Source organism: Thermobia domestica, chromosome 8, assembly GCF_964235325.1.
Source record: "Thermobia domestica chromosome 8, izTheDome1.hap1.1, whole genome shotgun sequence".
NCBI classification, from domain to species: domain Eukaryota; kingdom Metazoa; phylum Arthropoda; class Insecta; order Zygentoma; family Lepismatidae; genus Thermobia; species Thermobia domestica.
Window position 1 is genome coordinate 242,580,160 of NC_137461.1, and position 23,722 is coordinate 242,603,881.

The 23,722-nt window shown below is 36.0% G+C and overlaps 1 protein-coding gene across 1 annotated transcript in view; it reads left to right on the forward strand.

Moving 5' to 3' along the window:
• Nucleotides 1-23,722, forward strand: part of LOC145691979 (protein takeout-like) — a 66,529-nt gene that overhangs the window by 24,970 nt on the left and 17,837 nt on the right. The window contains exons 3-4 of the mRNA XM_081767278.1: nt 4,047-4,194; nt 6,939-7,072. Coding sequence (XP_081623404.1) covers nt 4,047-4,194; nt 6,939-7,072 — 282 coding nt within the window. The remainder of the gene's footprint in view (nt 1-4,046; nt 4,195-6,938; nt 7,073-23,722) is intronic.

Genomic DNA, 23,722 nt, shown 5'->3' on the forward strand with positions numbered 1-23,722 from the left:
AATAGCATGGGTCTGAGTCCTATAATATAATAAGTTGATTGCTATATTTTAGTATTAAAGAGAGGGATTTTTGGGGCCCCGGAGCTTAGGCTCCATTGGCTCCGCCCTTAATCCGCTCTTGCTTCTATTCGCTGAGTGTTTTCTAGTTAAATCGTTACCTAAGTTATCTGTAATATCATGATTTCCAGTAGTGAAAGAAAATTCCGTCAAATCATTACCTAAATATCATAGTTTCTGATAGTGTTAGAAGATGCTCTCTCCTAGCAACTCAACAACCGTCGTAATCTATGAGTGAAATTTATATTATTTAAATGTCTTACAAAGTCTATATTTTCGAAGTGTGAAATCGAGACATTTTTCTCAAACTTTAAAATTCAATAATGGAAAGTTAACAAATGGAAATTAATATTGGCAATGTACTTTAGGATCAAATTTGGGCCTGAGATCCTAATTTGATTCCTGGTGGATCCCACTTAACCTGTAGGTCCACGTCTCATATAGCTTCATTACTGAAAGAGACGTTAAACTCAAAATCAAATCAAACCAAATTTGGGCTTTGAAGACTAAGGCTTAAAGTAGGTCGCGACTCACTGGAACCTCGTTCTGGAAAATCTGTTTCCTGCTGAAACTGTGCGATATTTGTTGTTACCAACATTTAGGCATTTCTTTCGTTTTGTTTGGCTACATTGAGGAAGTCCCCATATTCTTCTTCATTCAGTCACCTAATTTATTGTTAGACCGATCTGAAATTTTCGGTTTTCAGGGACCATCAGATTTTCTTCCTTCCTTGACAGCAATCACAAACACTAGCCTTACATTATAAAACATACTGCGGTATATCGTGAGCACTTCTTATTGTTCAGAAGCATTGTTCAGGTGTATAAATCGAAAGCATGATTTTCTTCCTAGTTTTCTGTCACTTTCTTCTCCAACCCCGGCACAGAATATTTATCCTATTTCCGTCTACAAAATTATTAGTGCTTTTATGGATAGAATATGTATATGCGATGGTTTGAATTATGTGTGAAACAACAGTGGTAGATCCAAGCAGACGGGATGGGGGCAACCCCCCCCCCTCCAAACGCCCCTCTCTTTACTAAGCCCTGCTATAAAAAATATTTAGCGTTACATGATAGTCATTATAGGATAGCCTATTATTTAGAAAATCTCTGTATCATGTGCATTATTAATCTTGTGCTCAAAATTATACAAAACTCCGTATTCCGAGTCTACGTTCATCATTCAGGAGCAATCTGACCACTGCAAACCACCCTTGTGTATCCGTGAACGGGTACCAATAACCTTACATGTTTTGTAAGAACAATTAATAAGAATAGTGTAATATGAATTAATTTATTTTATTATTTTATTTTAAATTTAAGAAAAATGGGTACACTTTTGCATACTGACTTCAGTTTAAAAAAATCGAGACTAGAACAAATAAAAACTGTCTCGAATAAATCGGAATATCTGGTACCATTAGTCTATATGAAACATGTAATAAACAATATCACAACAGAAAGACCCGGACAAAAGGGAAGGACAGAAAGGGCCGAGTCAAAAGAGCTCTGATTCAAAGGTCCTCGTATCAGGAGAACCCAAGTCTAAAAATACCTGCATCAAAATGACCGAAATAAATTGTTCCTTTCTGTTCTTACCCTCTTTGTCTAAACCTTGCTGAGCTGATACTTTATGCACGTCAGCATTAGCACGTAAGTATGTGATGAACAATCCACGACAGAACTAAGTATGTAATAAAATAATCCACCATAGAACTAAGTAGAGATAAAACAATACACCACAGAACTAAATATTTGTTTCTGTAAACATCTATTCTTTTTTCCTTTTGTTGTTAACAGGTCGAATAACAACAATGTAAAAAGTGGAAAGTCAATGTTAAATTATATTTTATTCTCAATTTCTTTCAAGGCAACGTCAAAATAAAATATTTATTCTTCCCATACTTTCTTTTCCGGATAAAACATTGAACAATAACATCAAAATAGTTGCAACCTAAATCTAACTTGATGTTGTGGTAGAAAATACAGATCAACATCAATTTCCAATTCGGTTTTAAGGTATACAGTTAAGGCCAGGGCATAAATATAATAAAATATTTTCAAATCATTAACAATCTTCATGAGAAATTGCTCTGTGGATTATACTAGAATAATTGAATACCAGCACCGTATTCTAAATATAGAAAAACAGACTGGCTGATGAGAATTCTTCTCGAAGTCTCATAATACGGTCGATGTTAGTCTCAAATTCATAGTTTTCTTGGTCTATGAGCTGATTTGTGACAATTTTGATTCCCCTCAAGTCCACGTTCAGCCTCGGTAAGTGTACGAACTCCGTTGCGCACTTGGAGGTGTAGAAGGAGGAGATATAAAAACGATTAAAAACGAGGGACATTAGTGCCAAATTCACAATTTTCGGTGTCTATGAAGTGATTGGTAACAGTTTCAACGCCATTTTCATCTAAATTTAACCCTCATTAGCAATCCTAACCGAGAGGATGGTGACATATAAAAATAATTGAAAATAACCGATTTTAGAGTTGAATCCATAGTGTTCGGTGATTCGGTGACTAAGTTGATTGGCAAAACTTGTGGTGCTCCTTAAGTCCAAGGTCTGTTCCCAGTTGTGGTAAAAGTCCCTAGCACTCCTGGGCTGGCAACACAGTTAATCAAGTAGTATTGTGTTCTAGACCAGCTCAAATAATGTATCCCTGTTGAGATTCATACATTACAAAGTTTCATTAATTTTTATTGCCAATTTAAAAAGTTACAGGGATGTTTGAAATAAATGGTCTACCTGTATAGTTAGTACCGTCATTTCAAAGTTCACCAGGAAGACGACAAATATTGTTTTCCGAAATAAAAATTTCAATTTTTTTATAGTATATTATTATACAGTTTATTTAGGAGCATATGTTTCTAAAAGTCACGGGAAGAACTGCCTCCCCAAATGACGCTTTTGAGTATAATACGTCATCATCATCATCATCATCATCATAGGTATTTTACCATTATTGGCAGGTTACTTGCTGCGACTGAGAAGCTTGCATGCTCCACGGTCTTTCTCCAACCTCTTCGCCCTCACGAACGATTTCTCTGTATTGATTTCGTCCATTAATTGTAGTCTCCTTCGCCCCCTCCCTCTCTTTCCTGCCACTATACACTTTAGCACGTCTCTCATGATACACTTCCTTCTTACCCAATGTCCCAACCAGTTTCTCTCCCTCTTCTTATTAATATCTAAATTTTTTCTTGTCCACTATTTCTAACACCCTCTCATTCGTTTTACACTTGACCCAGCTAATTATTTCCATTCTTCTCCACACCCACATTTCGAAAGCTGCCAGTCATTTTCCATCATTTTTGTGTATTGTACATGTTTCTGACCCATACAGTACAATATTCCACACGAAGCATTTCATGCCTTTTTATCAACTCTTTATTTAAGGTCCCACAAAATAGTCCTTTGTTCCTCCTAAAGGCTTCTTTCACCATTCCTATCCTTGCTTTTATTTCACGTTCACACTTCATGTCATCACCAATAATACTACCCAGGTATTGAAAGCTAGTCACGTGTTCTATTTTCTCCCCTGCTACTTAACAAAACAAAGGCCGTTTAAGAAGTTTTGAAGAAGGGATCAGTAATTTAATACCATTAAAATTCTCATTTCTTTCAAAGAAAAAGAAAAAAAACACTGCCCAATATAAATTGAAGTGCTAAGAAACTAACAGACGCACATACTTAACTGTCGTACAGCATTCACCTCTGGTGCTTGGGGACCCTGATCCAATCCCAGCTCGCGCCAAGAGAACTTTGTGGTATACAAACGCCGTGTGTGTTGGATTTCCTCATTGATCTCCCGTTTCTTCCCACTTTCTTCATTCCACCATTTTATTCATTATTTATAATTCCCGTCCCTTTTAACCTACACAGCATAATCGTGGGACGTAATACTGAAAGATTTCATTTCAACTGTCATAACTTTTGTACTATAGCAATCATTGTCTCTAATTTTTCGTTCACAGGTGATAGAAAATACGGCGTTCCACCAATCGATCCTTTTTATGTGAAAGGGATGGAGTTAGAACAAGGAACAGGAGTTGTTGGAGGTAAACTGAAGTTTCATGATGTATACGTGTACGGTATTTCGACACTACGAGTTAAAAACGTTAGGTAAGATATCATTTTTTAAAATTTCTTATATACAAATCGTTTGAAATTGCTTATTTCTTAATGTTCATGAAATTGAATGCTTCATATTATTCGTTATTTAATATATTGTTTAAGAACACCAAAGAGAAAATCAAGAAATTATATATATATAGTATATAGGCCTATATACAGTATATATATATATATATATATATATATATATATATATATATATATATATATGTGTGTGTGTGTGTGTGTGTGTGTATGTATCACAATATGTATATACACACATACGAGGATGATTCAAGAAGTTAGATAAGATTCGTTACAGAAGTCGCATTTGTCTTCTTGTTCAAAGTTCTGACCAGTCCGTAGGAGGCGACCTCTTTTTGACACACGTTTGAGGGCGTATACGTCATACAATCGAAATATCAATTTGAAGATGTCTGCTCTTACGGATAAGTTGTCAAACATGAAAGTTTATTGGTATGATTAAATGTTTGCTCCTGAAAGGTAACTTGCAAACAGGAATTCATCGCTAATTTCCTGAGGGTTCACAGTACCCATGTCATATAATGGAAAGCTTTGTAGGTTTCGTGCATTGAGTTCGTTAATGGCATGACCGATATGAAATATGAGCAAGGACTTATGTCTTGTTATCTTGTCCCAAAATCGAGACGAGGAGAAACACATATTTATTGTCTCATTTTCGAGGCGAGACAATATATTTCACGAATTTGTAGACAACTCTAATTTTAGATTTCAAAAGTTGTTTTAATGTTATACGAAGTTATAAGTTGGTTCCCGCGGTTTTATAGATACAACAGAATATCTGAGAATTCCCGTTGTATTTTTTTTCAAATTTATGATATATTGTACCCACTATGCCAATTCATATTAGGCCCTTAACTTGGTACTTCACATAGATTTTTAAATGAAAATGCAACATGTAACAAAGAATTTGATTTGATTGGTTTTCAGCTTAGCGTCTCTTTCAGCAGCTAGTGATATGAGGCGTGGACCTACGGCTTAAGAGCCTGCCTTACTAAAAATTATACAAAATTTACAATTTACAAGCAAATTATTTTGCTTGATTATTCATCAGTGAAAGGAGATAATGAAATGCAAGTTACCACAATCATAGATAATGCTATTCTACAACAGAAAATATGAACCTGGAGAATGTTCAGTGTTGCAATCCATAGAAATTACAGTGTTGCCAGAAAAACAATTTCCCTAAAATCTAAGTTAAGACAGCGAGTAGAGGAATGAACTCAACTGCATTTGATTACGTATCATGTTGTTTTGGTTTCTTGTGAACTACTTTTTAATTAACATTATTATTTAGTTTTAGAACTGTTATGTTAAAACTATTTTGCTTATTACAAACTAAATACAACTATTATTTAAAAAGTAGTTCACAGGAAACCAAAACAATATGATACGTAACCAAATGCAGTTGAGTTCATTCCTCTACTCGGTGCTTTAACTTAGATTTTAGGGAAATTGTTTTTCTGGCAACACTGTAATTTCTATGGACGGCAACACTGAATATTCTTCAGGTTCATATTTTCTGTTATAGAACAGCATTGTATATGATTGTGGTGACTTGCATTTCATTATCTCATTTCACTGATGAATAAACAAGCAAAAGAAAAATGGTAAATTTTGTATTATTTTTAGTAAGGCAGGCTCCCAACCACATATGCTCCCGCCGAAATTGAACCCGGATCTCCCACGCCAAAGGCGCGTACGTTAACCGCTTGGTCATGAGTGAGCTGTGTAACAAAGAAGTACGGTGATTTAAGATACAACGTTTCAACTCTTCAACTTGACGAGGCTGGATCATCATTCGATCATACTCTCATCTAGAAGTCATACGTTACCCTGGGGCAATGTCATACTTGGTTCTTCTATGAAGTCAATTGGGCCTATCCATGTGGTGGTTGCTTCCAGTTTAAAATACTAACGCGTAGTGCGTTAGATTGATAACAGGGTTTTTAATATGTTTTACGCGATATGTCGAGAAAAGTGTTTATTTTACAGCTCTTGTTGTTTCAATAACTGAATTATGTTGTACAAAATGTGACTTTATCCGATTGAAGGAACATAAGTTTGCAAATCCTTATACCTATTGAAGTGGATTAAATCACAGTTTGCCCAGGATAATTTGGTTACCAGACAAAATGCTAAAACACATTTTCTTTCAGGAATCCCGTGCTGAATAGAAGACAAGACTTAACTCTTAATTATTACCATGCCTTCTCATTTCATACCCTACATGAAGTTTTATTTTTTAAATCACAAAACCTAAATTTCGGTAGTTCTGCAAACGGAACATACTGCGCATATATCTTCATGTTATACATGGCAAGAAGCAGTAATTCGCTTTCCTTGTAAATTTCATTTTTTTTTCATTAAAATCAGTCGTAATTCTAGGGTAAGAAATAGATGTGTTTCCTGTGCTGCGAACTAATGATGGAGAAACAAATATCGCATCTATAAATGGTTTACAGAATTATGGTTAGATGTCACTAACATACAAAGTACAGATCTAGTGCATAGCATAACCGAGTGTGGAACTAATTGTCCTTTATTTCTTTGCTTCATGGTTTATCAGTGATGCTCTAATGTAAGATCTTCGCTTCCTGTAAAGTATCACATCATTAATAGAATATATATTGTAAATAACCCAACAAAAGAATTTGTGATTATAATCAACTGATATTTCAGTCGTGTTTTTCTTGTTTTTGTTCTATCAGATTTGATTTGGACAAATTGGAGATGATCACCTATTTAACTGTAGATCACTTCCAAATAGTTGGTCCATACGAGATGACTGGAAGAGTGATGGCCTTGCCAATCGCCGGAAAGGGGACAGGAAATACTACGTATGGTAAGAATCTTCATCTTTAGAATATCATACTTTAACATTCACGAACGTTAATTATACACAATCCGTTGAGTAAGTTCTGGATATAACTCGAAACAATATACTTAGAGAAGCCAAAAGAAATTATTACCACGTTAATATTCTACTTATATCTCTTCCAGCGCCACACACTCTTGAGAGCCGTAGTAGACACTCTGGAACGCCCGGTAAAGTCGTCCACTGGAATGCTGTTCAGCACTGCCATCACATTCGGTTTAATCGACACAACATTCTCAATATGCTTCCTATTAAGATAAGATTTGAAGTTTACTGTTAAAGAAAAGAGTTGAAGAGCGTGAAGTCCAGCGGAACCAATTCCGGCGAACAGGGAAGTGTTGAAGGATTCTGAACCTTATTTCTTTGTGCGTTATTCGTTGGTCAAAATTGAGGAACAAACTCCTTGATACACTTCTTGTGTTCGTCTGATTTGGCCTTAGTAACCTTCATGCTATTTTAGGCCTTATTTCACAGGCCTATTGTAGGCCTAACATTATACGCGCAATGTCTACGTATAATATCTGTAATTACTGTTATTAACGTTGTTTCGTCAGTCCTCATGCATGATCTGCTTGATGTTGTATTTTTTGGCCACAGATCCCGTTTTCCTAAATTTGTTGATTAACTTGCTAATGGGTGGCCTGAGTGACAGTCGTTAAAATCATCAGCAAACATCAAAATGATCTCAATGCGTTCTGCCTGCATCATAGTCATATTATCTTAGTCACCTGAAACGATACCAAGACAACAAAAACAAACGCAGCATTGAATTTCTGAGGAAATTTCAGATGAGAACGAGATATCACAACATATATTTTCCGTCTAAGAAAATGAAAGAAATTTCAAAATAGCGAATTTGAAATGAAATGAAATCTTCGAGTTTTCGTCGCACATTTATGCCAGCTATGCAAAAGAAGACGGTGATGGTGAGAAATGAATGAAATGATTGGATGAAAAAGTGGGAGGAAACGGGAGAACCCCGAGAAAACAAACACACAAAGTATTTGTCTACACAGAGCCCACTTGCGACTGAACCAGTTTCCCCACGTACCAGAGATGAACGCTCTACTATTGAGCCACCGCGGACCTATGATGGATTTCAAGATGGTAGCCATCAATATCACAAGTCCGAAAAGTTATCCTCTACCTGAAGACCTACTACTAACCTACAGTGTTCTTTTTAAAATCCTGCCTTATGTTTCCACTTTTTCGACCGCTCTGTGCAATATTATTGAAACGTGTGGTTCAAAGTTTGATTTCTGGCAGAAGCTCTAATTCTCCAGTGCTGACCTCTTGGTCCACTTAATAAGTTTTAATTTTCCCGCTATTGCGTTACACTACAATTATATCTACTGTGTGTCTACTTGTAATTGTATTTCTAAACTCTTTTGTGTTAAGTGGAATCCTATCTCAAATTAGTTACATTATACCTTTCCAGTATAATACTTAAAACTATATTGAATACAATTTAAGCAGAATTATTTCGCTTCTATATCAAGAAACAAAAGTACATACTGAATTCTTTTACACTTGCTCGAAGGTCCTCTTAGACTGTGGTTGCTCAGTGATAAATCGTTTACCTCTGGTGCATGTGGACCCTGGTTCAATCCCAGTTCGTGCCAAAGAGACATTGTAGTGAGGAAACGTATTGTGTGTAGGTTTCCTCAGGATTCTCCCGTTTAATCGCTCTTACTTCATTTTGCCATTTCATTCATTCTCAAACACGGCATAATCGTGTCAGATAAAACAAATACACGAGGTCTCAAAAGTTCTCAGACCTAGAGTAACTCTGTTATTATCAGAGTTACAGCAAAGTGTGAGAGGGAAAATTGTCTCTTTAAAAAAAATCAAAGAGCCGTTTGGGCTGTACACTCTTTATGCGCCCATTGTTAAATGAAAATGCAACGTTGCTATTTACCTACACCCACAACATTCTGTAAGTGAATGAAGTTACTGTATTACGTTAGCGTGTCGATGGCCAGCCCCATTTGAAACATGACCTCATTCACCATACTCTCTCAAAATTTATCCACCTTGCAATCCAAAATTATGCACTTATGCATCTTCACAAAAGTTATCAACATTGCATGTCCATTTCACATTGGGCGCATAAAGAGTGTACAGCCGAAACGGCTCGTCCGATTAAAAAAAAATCCTTCACTTTAGATTGAAAACATCACATTTGCAGATGATTTACCATCTTATATTTTGTTGTAACTCTGATGATAACATTGTTACTCTATGTCAGGGGACTTTTGAGACACTGTATATTTTATTTTCTCGAGGGCCCTATTCAATGACACGTGGTCACTGAGAATCAAGTTTCAGGGCGCAAATTTCAGCAATGGCCATGCACATAGCACAGATAAACTGTGTGAGTGATTGATTATATATATATATTCTAACTAGTTAGGATCTCTCAGATCGAGTTGTCTCTATGATTAGTGTTTCAGCAGGAATTCCGAGCGAATTGGTCGAGTATAGCGAATGAGCAATCACTGGATTATCAATATCCGTCTCTGGCTCGGAACCAACTGTGGTAAATTGCAATGTACTCATACAACTATCCACTAAATTCCCCCATCACAGTCTTTCCCATCCACCGCGCCTACGCGACGAACCAGAGCTAGTCCAGTTACTTTTCAAAAAATAAATTATATACATAGTCTAGGCGCTGGGTATATTTCAACATTTTTCTTCATACTCGTAACATATTTAAACTTGATACATTATTTTTTGCAACTCGATCCATCAGCAACAAAACTCAGGATGTAATTTTTCATATTCACTAACTTAACATCTCAGATTTAGAGTCTATTGCACGAAACAATAACCCTGAAAAAGTTTATTTTTTCTTGAATACAGTTGAAGACAATTTTTCCAAATGAAGTTCTTGACTATGATAAAGCAGATTGCGTTTGATACAAAAACGACACAAGAAACAGTTTCAGATTAAGGTCAATCCACTGATAATATCTTACTGGGAAAAACGGTAAAATCTCTTATGATATCCATTCAAAATATCAGATCCCTACATTTTGTACCTACAACATACTTATCATGTCTAAAAAGTACGCCTTCCAGCACAATTCTTATCGCTTATAATACTGGTTCCAAATAAAAGGTGTCTCAAAAAGAAAGTCGGATTTGAAGCTACTATAAATCGAATTTATTTATTTAAAAGGAACAAACAAAACACACCATTCTCTTCAGGAGATGTTGAGGTTTACGCGTGACCTCTCTGACGTGACGCCGCGGACATATGAATCCCTCCCGTACTAGTCAAACACGTGATCGCTCGGTACATGAAATTAACGATCACTCGCTCGCACATTTCTCCATCAACTTCGTCAAGGACACCTCGAATTTCTAGTTTGAGTTCCAATAGATTAAGGGATTTGTTCTTGTAAACTCCCCCATATACTTAGTGTACTCCCATAGGAAAAAGTCACAAGGCACCAGGTCACAAGATCGAGGTGGGTAAATTTTAGATCGAGATTAGTCTGTCCAGGAAATTTTCATGCAGCACAGCGATTGTGTCTCCTGAAGTGTGGCAAGTTGCGCCGTGTTGTTGGAACCATATATTGTCATTCTTCATTTGATCCAAACGGAGCCAAAGGAGAGCAGTGATCATTGCATGACTATGCAACAGTGATTTTTTTTTTTACAGAAATGTAAATAATCATCATTTATTCATTTTTGGGCGCTGAACACGAAACAGACAATAAAAGTGTGTCCTTGGCCAAAATGTTCTTGTAATTACACAATTTACATGTTACATATAACGCTATAATAATGAAATTGTAAAGGTAAAAGTCACAAAACATTGAAATGATTACGGAATTAAAGATAGGTATTCTTTATAATTTCTTGGAAGCTGAACAATAAAATGACAATGATAATATGCTTCTAGCTCAGATTTAGTGGTAATTGCATAATTTAGCTTTTGCATATAACGCTATTGTAATGTAAGCTGTATAATTGTATAGGTAAACGTCACCAAACTTCAAAATGATTACGTAAATAGAAATATCCGTCCCATATAATTTTTTTGGGCTCTAAACACGAAAAACACAATAAATACGTGTTCCGAATCCAGATTTAGTACTAAATACACAATTTACATTTTGCATATAACGCTATGATAATGAAACACTACAGGTAAAAGTAAAAAACATTAACATTATTACGGAAATAAAAATAGCTGTCTCTTATAAATGTTTGGACACTGAACACGAATATCAAATTTATAACGTCCTTCTGGCACCTATCGGTGTAATAGCACCCTTAACATTTTGCATATAGCGCTACAGGACAAGAACTGTATTGGTAAATGTTACCTAAAGTATCTGTTTTAAACACTCCATCTCTTTGCTTGTTTCTTCTGAAGAACATCTGGAGCATCTCTTGAAATGATCCAGCAGAAATCTGCTAACATTGAAACTGACTACTTTCCTTTGTAATGTTGTTCCATCGCAGAGATGTCCTAGTGAAGTCGTCTTTCTTGTTTGTCACTGGAAGATCCCGGATTCACTGGAAAGACATCAAGTGGGAATGAAGGATGCATTTTGAGTGACATATTGCACCCAAGTCTTTGGTAGTCCGATAGCAATTCTTCTACTATAATATATAACGACTCACCAAGGGTAGTCGTCAACCTGGTTCGATCGTTGATATATGAATCTCGAGTGGTAGTAATTGTTTGCACGTAAAAATATCTTTAATAATTATACATATTATTATTCTCACCTTTTCTATCAAAATTATAACGTCGATGAACGGTATTAAATGGTTTATTAGTTGATACACTTTTATGTATTCTTATTCAAAACGTCATGCACACATACAAGATGATTAGGTATCCATAAACAACTACACAGCAACTAATTACATAACACTATCCCATAATGTCTTTCTTTTACATATATTAAAAACATTCTTCTTTTGTTATTATTAAATTAACATTCTATTAAGTATATTGCTTATGTATGAGCACTTTCTGCCCAAGGTGCAGGTAATTATTAACCTATCCAAAGTATTCCGTTATATAAAATGTCGCCCGACAATTGGACTGAATATAAAAGTCATAAGCGAACTTGGCTTTTATCTTCAAGAACCACTGGTCCGTTTACAATTATGGTCTTACATTACTTATGCCCATCACATTTTGATTGCACCTCGTATGTATCTTCATTTCATTTCAAATATATATAGATATATTTATAACAAATCTTTCATCTCATTAATACTTATTTTTAACAATAACGTTTCAACACAAATGAATATGATGAAAACAATTTTTGTGTTTAATCAATGATGAATTAAATTATAATCCTTCACGTTAATAAGAAAGAATTAAAATCATTGGAAACTTATCAGTAGTTAATGAAAATCAAAGAAAATTAAATTGAGTAAAAATCAAAAATTAAATATAACCTACGTTCCAAGGACCAAAAGGAAGAAAATAAATCTATTTTTACATAAACAGTAGACACCCTTTTGTTCTATATTTTTTTTTCAGTCTTCTTCATTCCTATTTATTTGAGCAAGAATGTCAGGCGCAACTAACTCTTTCACTAGATGCATCCATTTTTCCTTTGTATACTGAGTAGGTTTCCAAACCTTTAACTCATCTATATTACGAAGTCCAATTGACGTACCCGTTTTAGCGTTCAACAATTCAACAACTTTAGGATTTATTTCCTTAAAACATAAATAAGGACCTGAGAAAATGTCACAAAATTTATAAATCTTCTTTAACAACATATTACTTTGTGGATGTTGTTTAACAAAAACTAAGTCATTGACCTTGATCCGATATTTTCCTTCTTGCAGAGACTCTACTTGAGAATTACGTTTCGAAAATTTGTTATGTCTTCGGATTTTTACCATATTCACTAAACTGGAAGAATCTATGATTGTTGAATCTTCTAACCTGACATCAAAATGTTGTTCCACAGGGAAAATCAAATCAGAACCATTATGTACATTAGCAGGAGACACGCCTAAAGTATCTGATATAGAATGATTCAAAAGGTACGTGATTTGATTGACATGCTTGATCCATTCGGCATGTTTATCTTTACAAAAGTGTCGAAACAACATACCAAAATTGCGATGTACATTTTCTACAACAGAGCTACTAGGATGGTACGGAGTTACAAAATGAATTTTAATGTTAGCCTTGTTCATGGCTTTGATGAACACATCACTTTTGAACTGTGAACCATTATCACATAATATATGTTCGATAGGGCCACAATGTGGAATATATACATTCAAGATTTTATTTATGATAGCAGAGGATAAGCTACTACATAACGTGAAAATATATCCATGGTTGTTAGTAAATAAGTTTCTCCAGTAGCTGCTCTTGGTAAAGGTCCATATAGATCGATTGACAGAAACGAATGTGGTCTCTCAGGCGTTATTGAGAGCATTGGTTTTTGTACAGCCTGGTAATTATGTTTAATTCGCATGCACTCAATACAGTCCTTGATATAATTTTTGATTTGAGTTCTCATTCCCTTCCAATAAAAGGATTTATTAATCAAGGCACATACTTTTACATAACCAAAATGACCGAAATCGTCATGATAGGCCTTTAATATGCGAGTTGTTAGCGTAGGTGGAATACAAATTTTGTTTCTAGATTTGAATTTAAAATCTTTAATAAGTAGAATTCCGTTGGTCAATTTAAATCTGGAATTCCAATGTTTGGGACAATTACATTCCTCACTGCATGAAGATAAATGTTCCATAATTTGTTTATATTCATGATACTTCATTTGATGTTCTCGCAAATCTTCTATTGAAATGGTAGCTATTTCATCCTGTAAGATTTTAAATTCGTTGATGGACAAGATATGTTGTTCTTCTCCAGGAAACAAACGTGATAATGTATCTACGGGTCCATTATCTACCCCTTTAATGTGTCGTACTTCGAAATCATAAGCTTGAAGATCTAACGACCAGCGAAGTAGTCTGTTATTATATCCCTGTACGCTGTTAAGGTATCGCAATGAATTATGATCGGTAAGTACTATGAAATGACATCCGCTAAGATATGGAGCAAATTTTTGTATCGCAAAACGTACAGCCAAAAGTTCGATTTCTGTCGTGGTGTATCCTTTTTCAGCTTTCTTTAAAGTACGGCTAGCGCAATGTATAACAGCCGGTTCCTGAATAGTTGGATTAGGTTGCCAGAGTACTGCAGAGATTCCAAGTTGGGAACCGTCACACTGAACATAGAAAGGAACGTCATATCTGGGGTGGTTCAAATGGATGTTTCGTTTTACGCACTCCTTCAACTTATTAAAACTGTGTTCCTGAATCGGACCCCATTGCCATGGTACTCCTTTCTTTATAATCATAAATAAAGGCTGGGCTATCTCAGCAAATCGTGGGATGGCTTTGCGAAACCAATTGAAGAGCCCTAATATTTGCCGTGTCTGTTTCACATTTAATGGGGCAGGCAGATCTTCTATGGCTTGTACTTTAGATTGACTGAATTGTAAACCAGAGGCATCAATTTGGTATCCAAGAAATTCTATGGAGTTCTGCAGAAATTTCGATTTCTGTAGATTGATAGTAAGGCCCGAACTTTCCAATCTATCTAAAACTATATCTAAGTACTTCAAATATTCATGTGGATTTTTCCCCATGATTAAGATGTCATCGGCGTAGGTTATCACGTTGCTACGTAAGTCTTGACCTAGAACTTTGTTCAAGCAGGATGCTAACGCCGCACTACCATTGATAAGCCCAAAGACTACACGGTTGTATTCATATAAGTGACCTTCAAAACTAAATGCTGTGTACGGTTTCGAATCTTCATGTAATTCGACCTGGTTATATGCCATTACTAGATCTAAATTTCCGAAGACAGCATTCCCTTGTAAAGAAGCTAGTATTTCTTCCACTGGAGGATACCTCACTTGTTCCAGATCAATGTGACAATTCGTGCGTCTCAAATCTAATACCACACGTAAAGAACCATTTTTCTTTGGAACAACATGTAATGGATTAAGATGCACGCTTCGTGAAGGCCTAATGATCCCATCTCTTAACATATCTGTAATTTGCTGACGTACATTTTCCCTGTATCTATATGGAATTATATAAGGCTTGGTTACTATGGGTTTGTCTGTTTTAACTTTAAAAGAATAAACAAAATCCTTGCAACGCCCAGGACGTTCTGAAAATACATTTTTATGTTTATATAGGATATTCTTAAAGTCAGCTTTTACTGTATTATCTGTAAAATCAAGATTGCTTTCGAGTGATTTAACACGTTCAGAAAACAATACATCGTCATTTAAATCCACCAAATTTTGTGTGTCTTCCATGTGTTGATCATTTAATTTACCACTTTCTGCACTAACAGAAACATTATTCACTACATGAGAAATATTATTATATTGACAAGCAATATTATCTAATTTTGGAAGCAGTTTCTGAACGATTTCCTGAGGTATACCAGGTATAGTCAACGTTTGGTTTTTAAAATCAAGCATGACACGTAATTGAGATAATAAATCTAAACCCATAATTAATTTCTCTTTAAGTTCCTTTATTACCAGAATAGGGATTGATATTTCAAAATCTTGAATAGTTATTGTCACACGAGTAATTCCAGCTACTCTCTTTTTATGTTTACCGGTAAAATCAACTATAATAAGGTTCTCAGCCTTTTGTAGCTTAGGATTCGAATAATTACTAGTAATTGCTTTCCACAACGAATACGATAATAGAGAGGCATTTGCTTCTGTATCAAGTAAAGCTTCAGTACTTAACCCATTGACTTTAATAGGTATTTTAGCTGTACTATATGATTTTAAAAATACAAAATTTTCTTCAATATTAAAACCATCATTGACAGTATCATCTTCGAACCAACAACGATTTACTACAGGTATAAATTGGTACTGACATCTATTAATTGCTATTTCCGAATAATTATTTACAGAGACGTCATGTGAAAGATCATTTTCATCATTAACATGAACATGTAAATTGGAAGATAAATGTTCATAAGAATTATCGCTTAAATTTGTAAATAAATGTTCATGAGAATCTACAGCTGATATGGGTTTAACCCCTACCACATCAGCCGCAATTAGTTTAAATTCCTACTCGTGTATGGTTCCAATAAAGTACACTGTACAGCACAATCATGATTATGTCCCGTATTACTGTTCTGTACAGGAATTACTTCGGATATTTAGATTCCGAACAGGTACAAAATGATCTGAATTATTTTTACTTTTACCTACTCCTGCTTGTTGACTCATAGCATGATATTGAGTTTCATAGCATTGGACAAGCATTAATAAATGGTTGGAACTCATACACTGTGTAGAAAACAAGATCTGTTGTAACTTAAATGGGAGCAAATTTCGAATCGATGCTATTATTCTAGATTCCGATTGCAAAGGATTAACGACCTTTAATCGTTGTATGTATTTACAACAAATTCAACAACAGATTTGTGAAAACGAGGATTGAAATGTTGATTTCTAATGGTGGCATCTCTATTTGCAAGCAAAAAGTCATTTTCAAAATTCGCGATCAATGCTGCCTTAAATTCCTCATATGTATTGATGTGATCACGAACTGCTTTAAACCATAAAGAACATGGTGGGAGTAATACATGAGGGATTAATTTCATATATTGTGATCTATCTATACACATTATATTGCATTCGTCCTGAAATTTTTCCAGGAAAGAAGTAGCGTTCTCATTACATTTACCACTGAATTTACTCATAGCCCGTATTTCACTCATCTTAACACTTAATTTTACCTTCCTTTTATCATTCCGTGTACTTCTTGGGTGACAATTCCTATCCATGACGTGATGTGTCGTTGCACCATCCCTTTCTCGCACATCTGTCCTCTTCGGATGAATTTCTTCCAATATAATATTCTCATCAGACACAGGTGAAGGCGAAGTCATTTCTGGTGAGTGGGGAAACTCCAAGTGATCACTACCCATATTATTGTGGTATGTGTTGTCCTTAACTTGTAGCGTTCTAATTTCTTCCTGTAGAGTAGCTATCAATTGCGTATTTGCGCGTATGTTGTTAGAATTATCGATGACCTGAATCTTTTGCTGCTGAACAGAAGATTCTATTATTTCTAAATCCTTTTTTACACCACTGATTTCTTGGATTTGGTGGTTGTGCTTATCCTGACAATCCTCGGATATTCTTTTTAACTTTTCTTCGAACTGCGAGGTGATGTCATTCATCGCTTGGACAATTGACTGTTTCGTTTCATCTGACTTCTGTTCCATTCGTCTACTTAATTCCTCATATTGCTTGTTAGATTCTTCGGACTTATGCTCTATCGACTGCTTTAACTCCTCGTATTGCTTGTTAGATTCTTCGGACTTTTGCTCTATCGTCTGCTTTAACTCCTCGTATTGCTTGTTAGATTCTTCGGACTTCTGTTCTATCTTCTGTTCTATCGTCTGCTTCAATTCGACCAAATTTTGTTTCATGGCTGCAAAATCGTCCTTTCGACATTGTTCTTGCCGCTGTAAGGTTAGCAAGATTCGTTCCTCGAATGTCATTCCTGGTGCTACACTATGTTCACCGTTATCACCATCATTTGATTCATTTTCTATTGCCTCACCGTTCATTTTTCTTATAATTATTCTACCACTTCTCAGTCTGGTGAAATTTGCATTCATTAACTTTATTACAAAAGTAAATTCACCCTTACTTTGCTTCGGGATATGAATTTACAGCAAATCCCGGTGTGAAGGCACCAAGGGTAGTCGTCAACCTGGTTCGATCGTTGATATATGAATCTCGAGTGGTAGTAAATGTTTGCACGTAAAAATATCTTTAATAATTATACATATTATTATTCTCACCTTTTCTATCAAAATTATAACGTCGATGAACGGTATTAAATGGTTTATTAGTTGATACACTTTTATGTATTCTTATTCAAAACGTCATGCACACATACAAGATGATTAGGTATCCATAAACAACTACACAGCAACTAATTACATAACACTATCCCATAATGTCTTTCTTTTACATATATTAAAAACATTCTTCTTTTGTTATTATTAAATTAACATTCTATTAAGTATATTGCTTATGTATGAGCACTTTCTGCCCAAGGTGCAGGTAATTATTAACCTATCCAAAGTATTCCGTTATAAATATTCGCGCAGAGTCGTGATGCTTGACCTAGATCTACCGATTTCACCACCCAATAGAACGCGAGGATGTGTTCCGGTCGTCAACCCTCACCCACCACATTTTGTCAGTGTCGTCTCTCGCGCTATACGGAAAACATCTCCCGAGAGTACAGTGTTGTCGGATTTGCGCCAAGTTCCGTTTTTTTTTTTTTTTGCTTTATATTCTCATTATTACTATTCGTGTTTTTGTTACCGTTTTAGAATAATTGTTATTGTGGTTATTGCTGTGCAGTGTTATTATTGGTAATTTTAAATGTTTTTTTTAAATGCTCTTTTACACTGTCTTTAAAATTTGGCAACATTTGTGGCGAATTTAAGCTGTTTGATTTTCCCTAAGTATGCACTCGTGAAGTGGCTCCTGGAATTGCACCGAAGTTTTCCGATGTATCAGAGCTCAAGCAATGATTGGTTTAGAGCCCAAGCTTCACGACTAGACGCGAGTACTATAATTCTTTGTAATCTCCGGGTCGGTGGTTGCTCAAGAATCTGGCACAAACATTGCGGAAACAATGCCACGCATGGCGCTCATCAGTACTGATAATAGACTCAAACACCTCGTCTTGCAATAGCTTGCGTATTTGCGGACCAATAAAGACTTCCAGCTTAATCTTTTCTGTACTTTGACGCGGAAACTTGTGGCACAATTACGCCAATGCACATTCTTCCTGTTCATGGCCTTCACAAATGCCTTCATGAGTCCAAGTTTGATGTGCAATGGTGGTAGCACAATACTTTGTGTGTTCAAGAGAGGTACATTTGAAATTTTTTTCTCGCTTGGCAATAAAGCTGTTTATCGCAGTCAATCCTTTTGAGTGTAATGGACATTCTTTGCACGACCATCCCACTCGAATATGTAACAACTGTACTTTGCATAGCCATCCTGTAGTCCAAGCAAAATTGGGATCACCTTAAAATCACCACTTGTGTTCATATTTTATAAGATCTAGAACGCGTTCCAACATGGGATAACTTTATCTAGGGGTGCATGAGCAACAGGGATTGATGCTGGTATCTCCTTACTGTTGTACAGGAGCACAGCCTTAAGGCTTGTTTTGGAGGCGTGTATAAACAGTCTTCAATCTTCTACTTTGTACGGAATCTTCAGTTTCTGCATCAAACCTGAAACATCATTGCAAAATACTAACTCATCGGTGTAGCAGAAATATTTTGCAAGATCTTTTTGACGATCGCGTAGAGTTGATAACCTAACTGTATCTCCAGAAGGTTCCACTGCTGTAACCTAGATGCTAAGAGCGCATGCTTTATACTTTGGAAGTTCCAAATCTCTAATCAGGTCATGGAGCTCCTCTTGTATGAGTTGGTGTGGTTCAGGATAGTTGGTTTTCGGTTCAAATGAATAATCAGTGTCACTGGTATGTGGAGCAAGTTCACCTTCACTTTCATTCTCTGTATCACTTTCCGTCGCAATTTTAGCCGGGGGATCGGGAACAGATAATCCTTTTCCATTGGCCACTGCACGAATGACAGATGGTATCACTGGGTATTCAATCGTCCTCTTCTTCTTCGTATTTATACCTTTCTTTAAGCAGGGTAGCATGCAAAAGTAGCAGTCTGTACAATGTTTTGTTGTTCATGTCAAATGGCAGGTACAGAAAAGCGCATGGAAACGTTCTTCCCATGCATCCAGGCATTGAGAGTAGATGAACAACTTGTACAACAAATGTGGGGAGTCCATGAATTATTGTGGTCTCCAACACGACACCCAAAGTATAGTAAATATGCTCTTCGCACTGCAGCAGTCAATGGCCGCTTTCTGGAACCACAAATCACGTTCGCACATATGTAGCACACACTGTTCACCGAACTTTTTTTTACAAACGCGGGCATTGCTGCACTTTCTTTGAATCACTGACACTTCGCAATGAAAACAATATGTACAACAGCGATAATGTTTTCGCTCACTACTTTGAAACTGCTGGTTCATCAGTAACACAAGAAGACTGCCAAACTCCTGCTCGAAGCACGCCACGATTACGATTAGAGACGCTAACTGGAGCTAATGGCAACTTGGAATCATTGCCTCACGTGACTCATGAGACGCTCGCGCTAGCTGTTGATAACGTACAACGTTGCGAAGTCGAATATGCAGCAAATACTTGTCAAGAACGACACTTTGTACCGTGTCAAACAATAATTTCAAATCATGTACTTGTAATGTCCCATAGCATTATATGCAAAATATAAAACCCTAAATTACTCAGAAACCTGAGCCAGAAGAGAGTTTTAAGTGCAATTTTGGCGTTCTTTGGCCAAAAGTCAACAAAGAACGCCTACTTTCGTTTATGTAAAAAATTAAATGTGAAAAAATGTTGAACAGTGTTACCAACTCTATTCACCGTGATAGCCCTTCCTTGTTCATCTTCCAGAAAGAAAGGAACGATTAAGCTCCTACTCCAATCCTACACCAAACCGTAATTTGCTCTGGATGCAAGTCTTTTTTGTGAATTACTCTTGGGTTCTCTGATCCCATATTCGGCAATTATGCTTGTCCATGAAGCTATTTAAATGGAAGTGAACTTCGTCCGAGAAAATGATGCGCTTTGTGAAACCATGGCTCTCCCTTTCCTTTTGCAGAATAAATTACACAAGTGCCGTCCGTCGTTTTCAATGACCGGCTGGTTTCAATTCCTCTGTTAACTGAACTCTATAAATGCAAATCTTTTGTTAAGATTCTGTGCATTTTGCTGGAAACGTGCACATTTCTGGAGCACGATGGACCATGATTTTTCCCGGACTCACAGTAACAGAATCACGCATAGAAACAACATTTTCCACACTCCGGCCACTTTAGAGCGGATGTATACTGCTGAACCGGTTTCTTCAAATTTTTTGATCAACCTACTAACAGTGGATTCATTGTGGTGGATTGTTGTGTCACAGAATCGTACGAAGTTTCCGAAGAGTTTTCTCGAAAGTTTCACCATTTTTGTAGCGAGTTTTTACAATCAACACTCGCTGTTCCGTACTGTATCTTTCTCTGACAATACTCCACAAACCCTGCCCTGGAAAACAAACGTACAGTATCAAAACATAACCTCGATGATCACTGATAACAAAATTTGCAAAAAAGTGTTTCCAACAACAATAAACAAAAATAACGCGTTCTTAAAATTCGGCATTCTTTTTGATACAACCTTTACTTACAATAAATGTCGCCACAATCGTGACTATTTTATGCTTCAGGGTTGTCTTTCGTATCTACGAAAGGTTTAAAATAAAATATAACCTTATAGTACGCTCCTGATTAAATATTGTATGCACTAAGCAGCAGTTAGAACACTAATGCCATCTCCACACACGCGGGCGCTCTCCTTGCTACTGAGGTTTATTTTCTCTCCTTTAAAATCTATTTTCTAATATCATCAGAATCACCTCGTAGACATTACCTTGTTTATCTGCTGGTAGTGAAGGTTTGTATAGAATATTGCTGGAATAAACAGTTATTATGCTCTTGTGAACTAAACAGCAATTAATGCATGGTGAGAACTTTTTGGTAAACAAAACCTCCAGCTTCATCGTGTTATGCGACCTAGTTAAATTACAAATATCCTATACTGTAATGTTGAAGTATACTTTGATATTCACATATATTGCATTTCGTTTATAAAACTTAAAACAAAAGCACGATACACGATGCATACAAGCATTTGTAAAATAATCTCAGAGTACTTTAAACAACGCTTCCTCTGCTCTTATGAAAGTAACTCGCACAATTCAGTTGTGGGCAATGTTACCACCTATCATCACGCTAATTTGTTTTGCGAAACTGCCTTCCTTTCCACTTGTTCGTCGTACCTGCATGAGTTAATTAGAGTCAATTCAAGTGCTGCTAAGTAGAGAAATTTGTAACTAATGTGGTAGTAGATTTCTTGTGGTATCCAAGTGATTGCAACCACTGTTCAACAATAAAAAAAGACAAGAACGTTTCATGTTTAAATGTGATATCTATATATATTAACAAACACATTACTTGCTATATACTCAGTTCCTGGATAATGATGAGACTCTCATGCAAGTATAAATGTAAACTATTTTCTTTAACCTTTTATATTGCATTTCTGAGAGTTGCTTCAATATTGTCTTGTGCTAAAGGCGACAATAATTTTTACTTATATGTTATTCTAACACTTCTAAAAATTTCTTCGAGATTATAAAGTACGCGGCTGCACAAACAAGTAACATATTTTAGCAGTTGGTATATACTGTTATCGAAGAAGGACATTCTACAAAGAACAGAATAAATTTGTTAGGCATTTGATAGACAAACACCCAATCTTAATATTCCTTTGTTGGTCATTACGCTGCACCTTCTTTGGTCACGCAAAAGTAAATGTTTTTTTATCAATGTCTGACAACAAAAAATCATCCCATATCACTGGGAAGAAACGTCGCTACATATCGCTCACCATAATGATCACTATAATCAGTATATACAAGGTGATACGCATTCAATTAACTTTGCATGGTAATGCCTCATATCGCTCCAGAAAGTAGGAAAATGTAAACATTAGCTTACTTGTACATTATAAGATATGAGAAAAGTGGACCACATTAACTTTGAAACACTTCTGTGGATGTCGCAAGATATTGGTGGTGTAAGTATTTTTTTTAGTTCAGACAAGATATGGGAGTTATTTGCATACACTTTCTGCTTTAAGTATTATCAGAGATAAAAATTACAGGAGTACAACGTTGGGGAGCGACGGGATTACAATCAGCAATCCCGGAGATCAGTTCGACGATTGGCACTCAGCTCCAACTTGTTGTCTTTCTTGTTGTCAGTTCGTTGTGAAACTTGCAATAAACCAAGATAAGCTTCAGTATTCAGTGTTAATTCAAAGAACACAGGATTCTCTATACGTTTTCCTGAGACTGCTCACCAAACTAAACGGACGGTCATGGAGGGATGTTTCGACAGGATATGTGAATCTTCAGCAGAGCAGTGCCGCGTCATTCTGCGCATTTACATAATCCGGTAGATGTCAACAAGCTTCGGTGGACATAATAGCAGAGGGTATCCAATCATTGTCAGTATTAAATTACAGTATGTAACTATTTATATTTGACACTATGTTACATGGTATGGTTTCGGTTTCAGCAAACTCTGACACTTCGGCATCAGAGACTTTAGCAAACTCTGATACACTGATTTATTAAAATAGTTCCCGGTTAGAGTTTTACATGCTTCGTGCTATCGGATGCTGAATATCACGGACGAACTACAGTATTCGTAAGCATTTGCTTTGTACCTAATCACATTCGTAAAAGACTATGTTCGACGTCATTTTCTTGCACCAGGTTCTAACTAGAATGTTTTGAACGTAGTTTTATTCTTAGATACCTGGCAATGACGGCATCTTGTATGTTTTCAATTG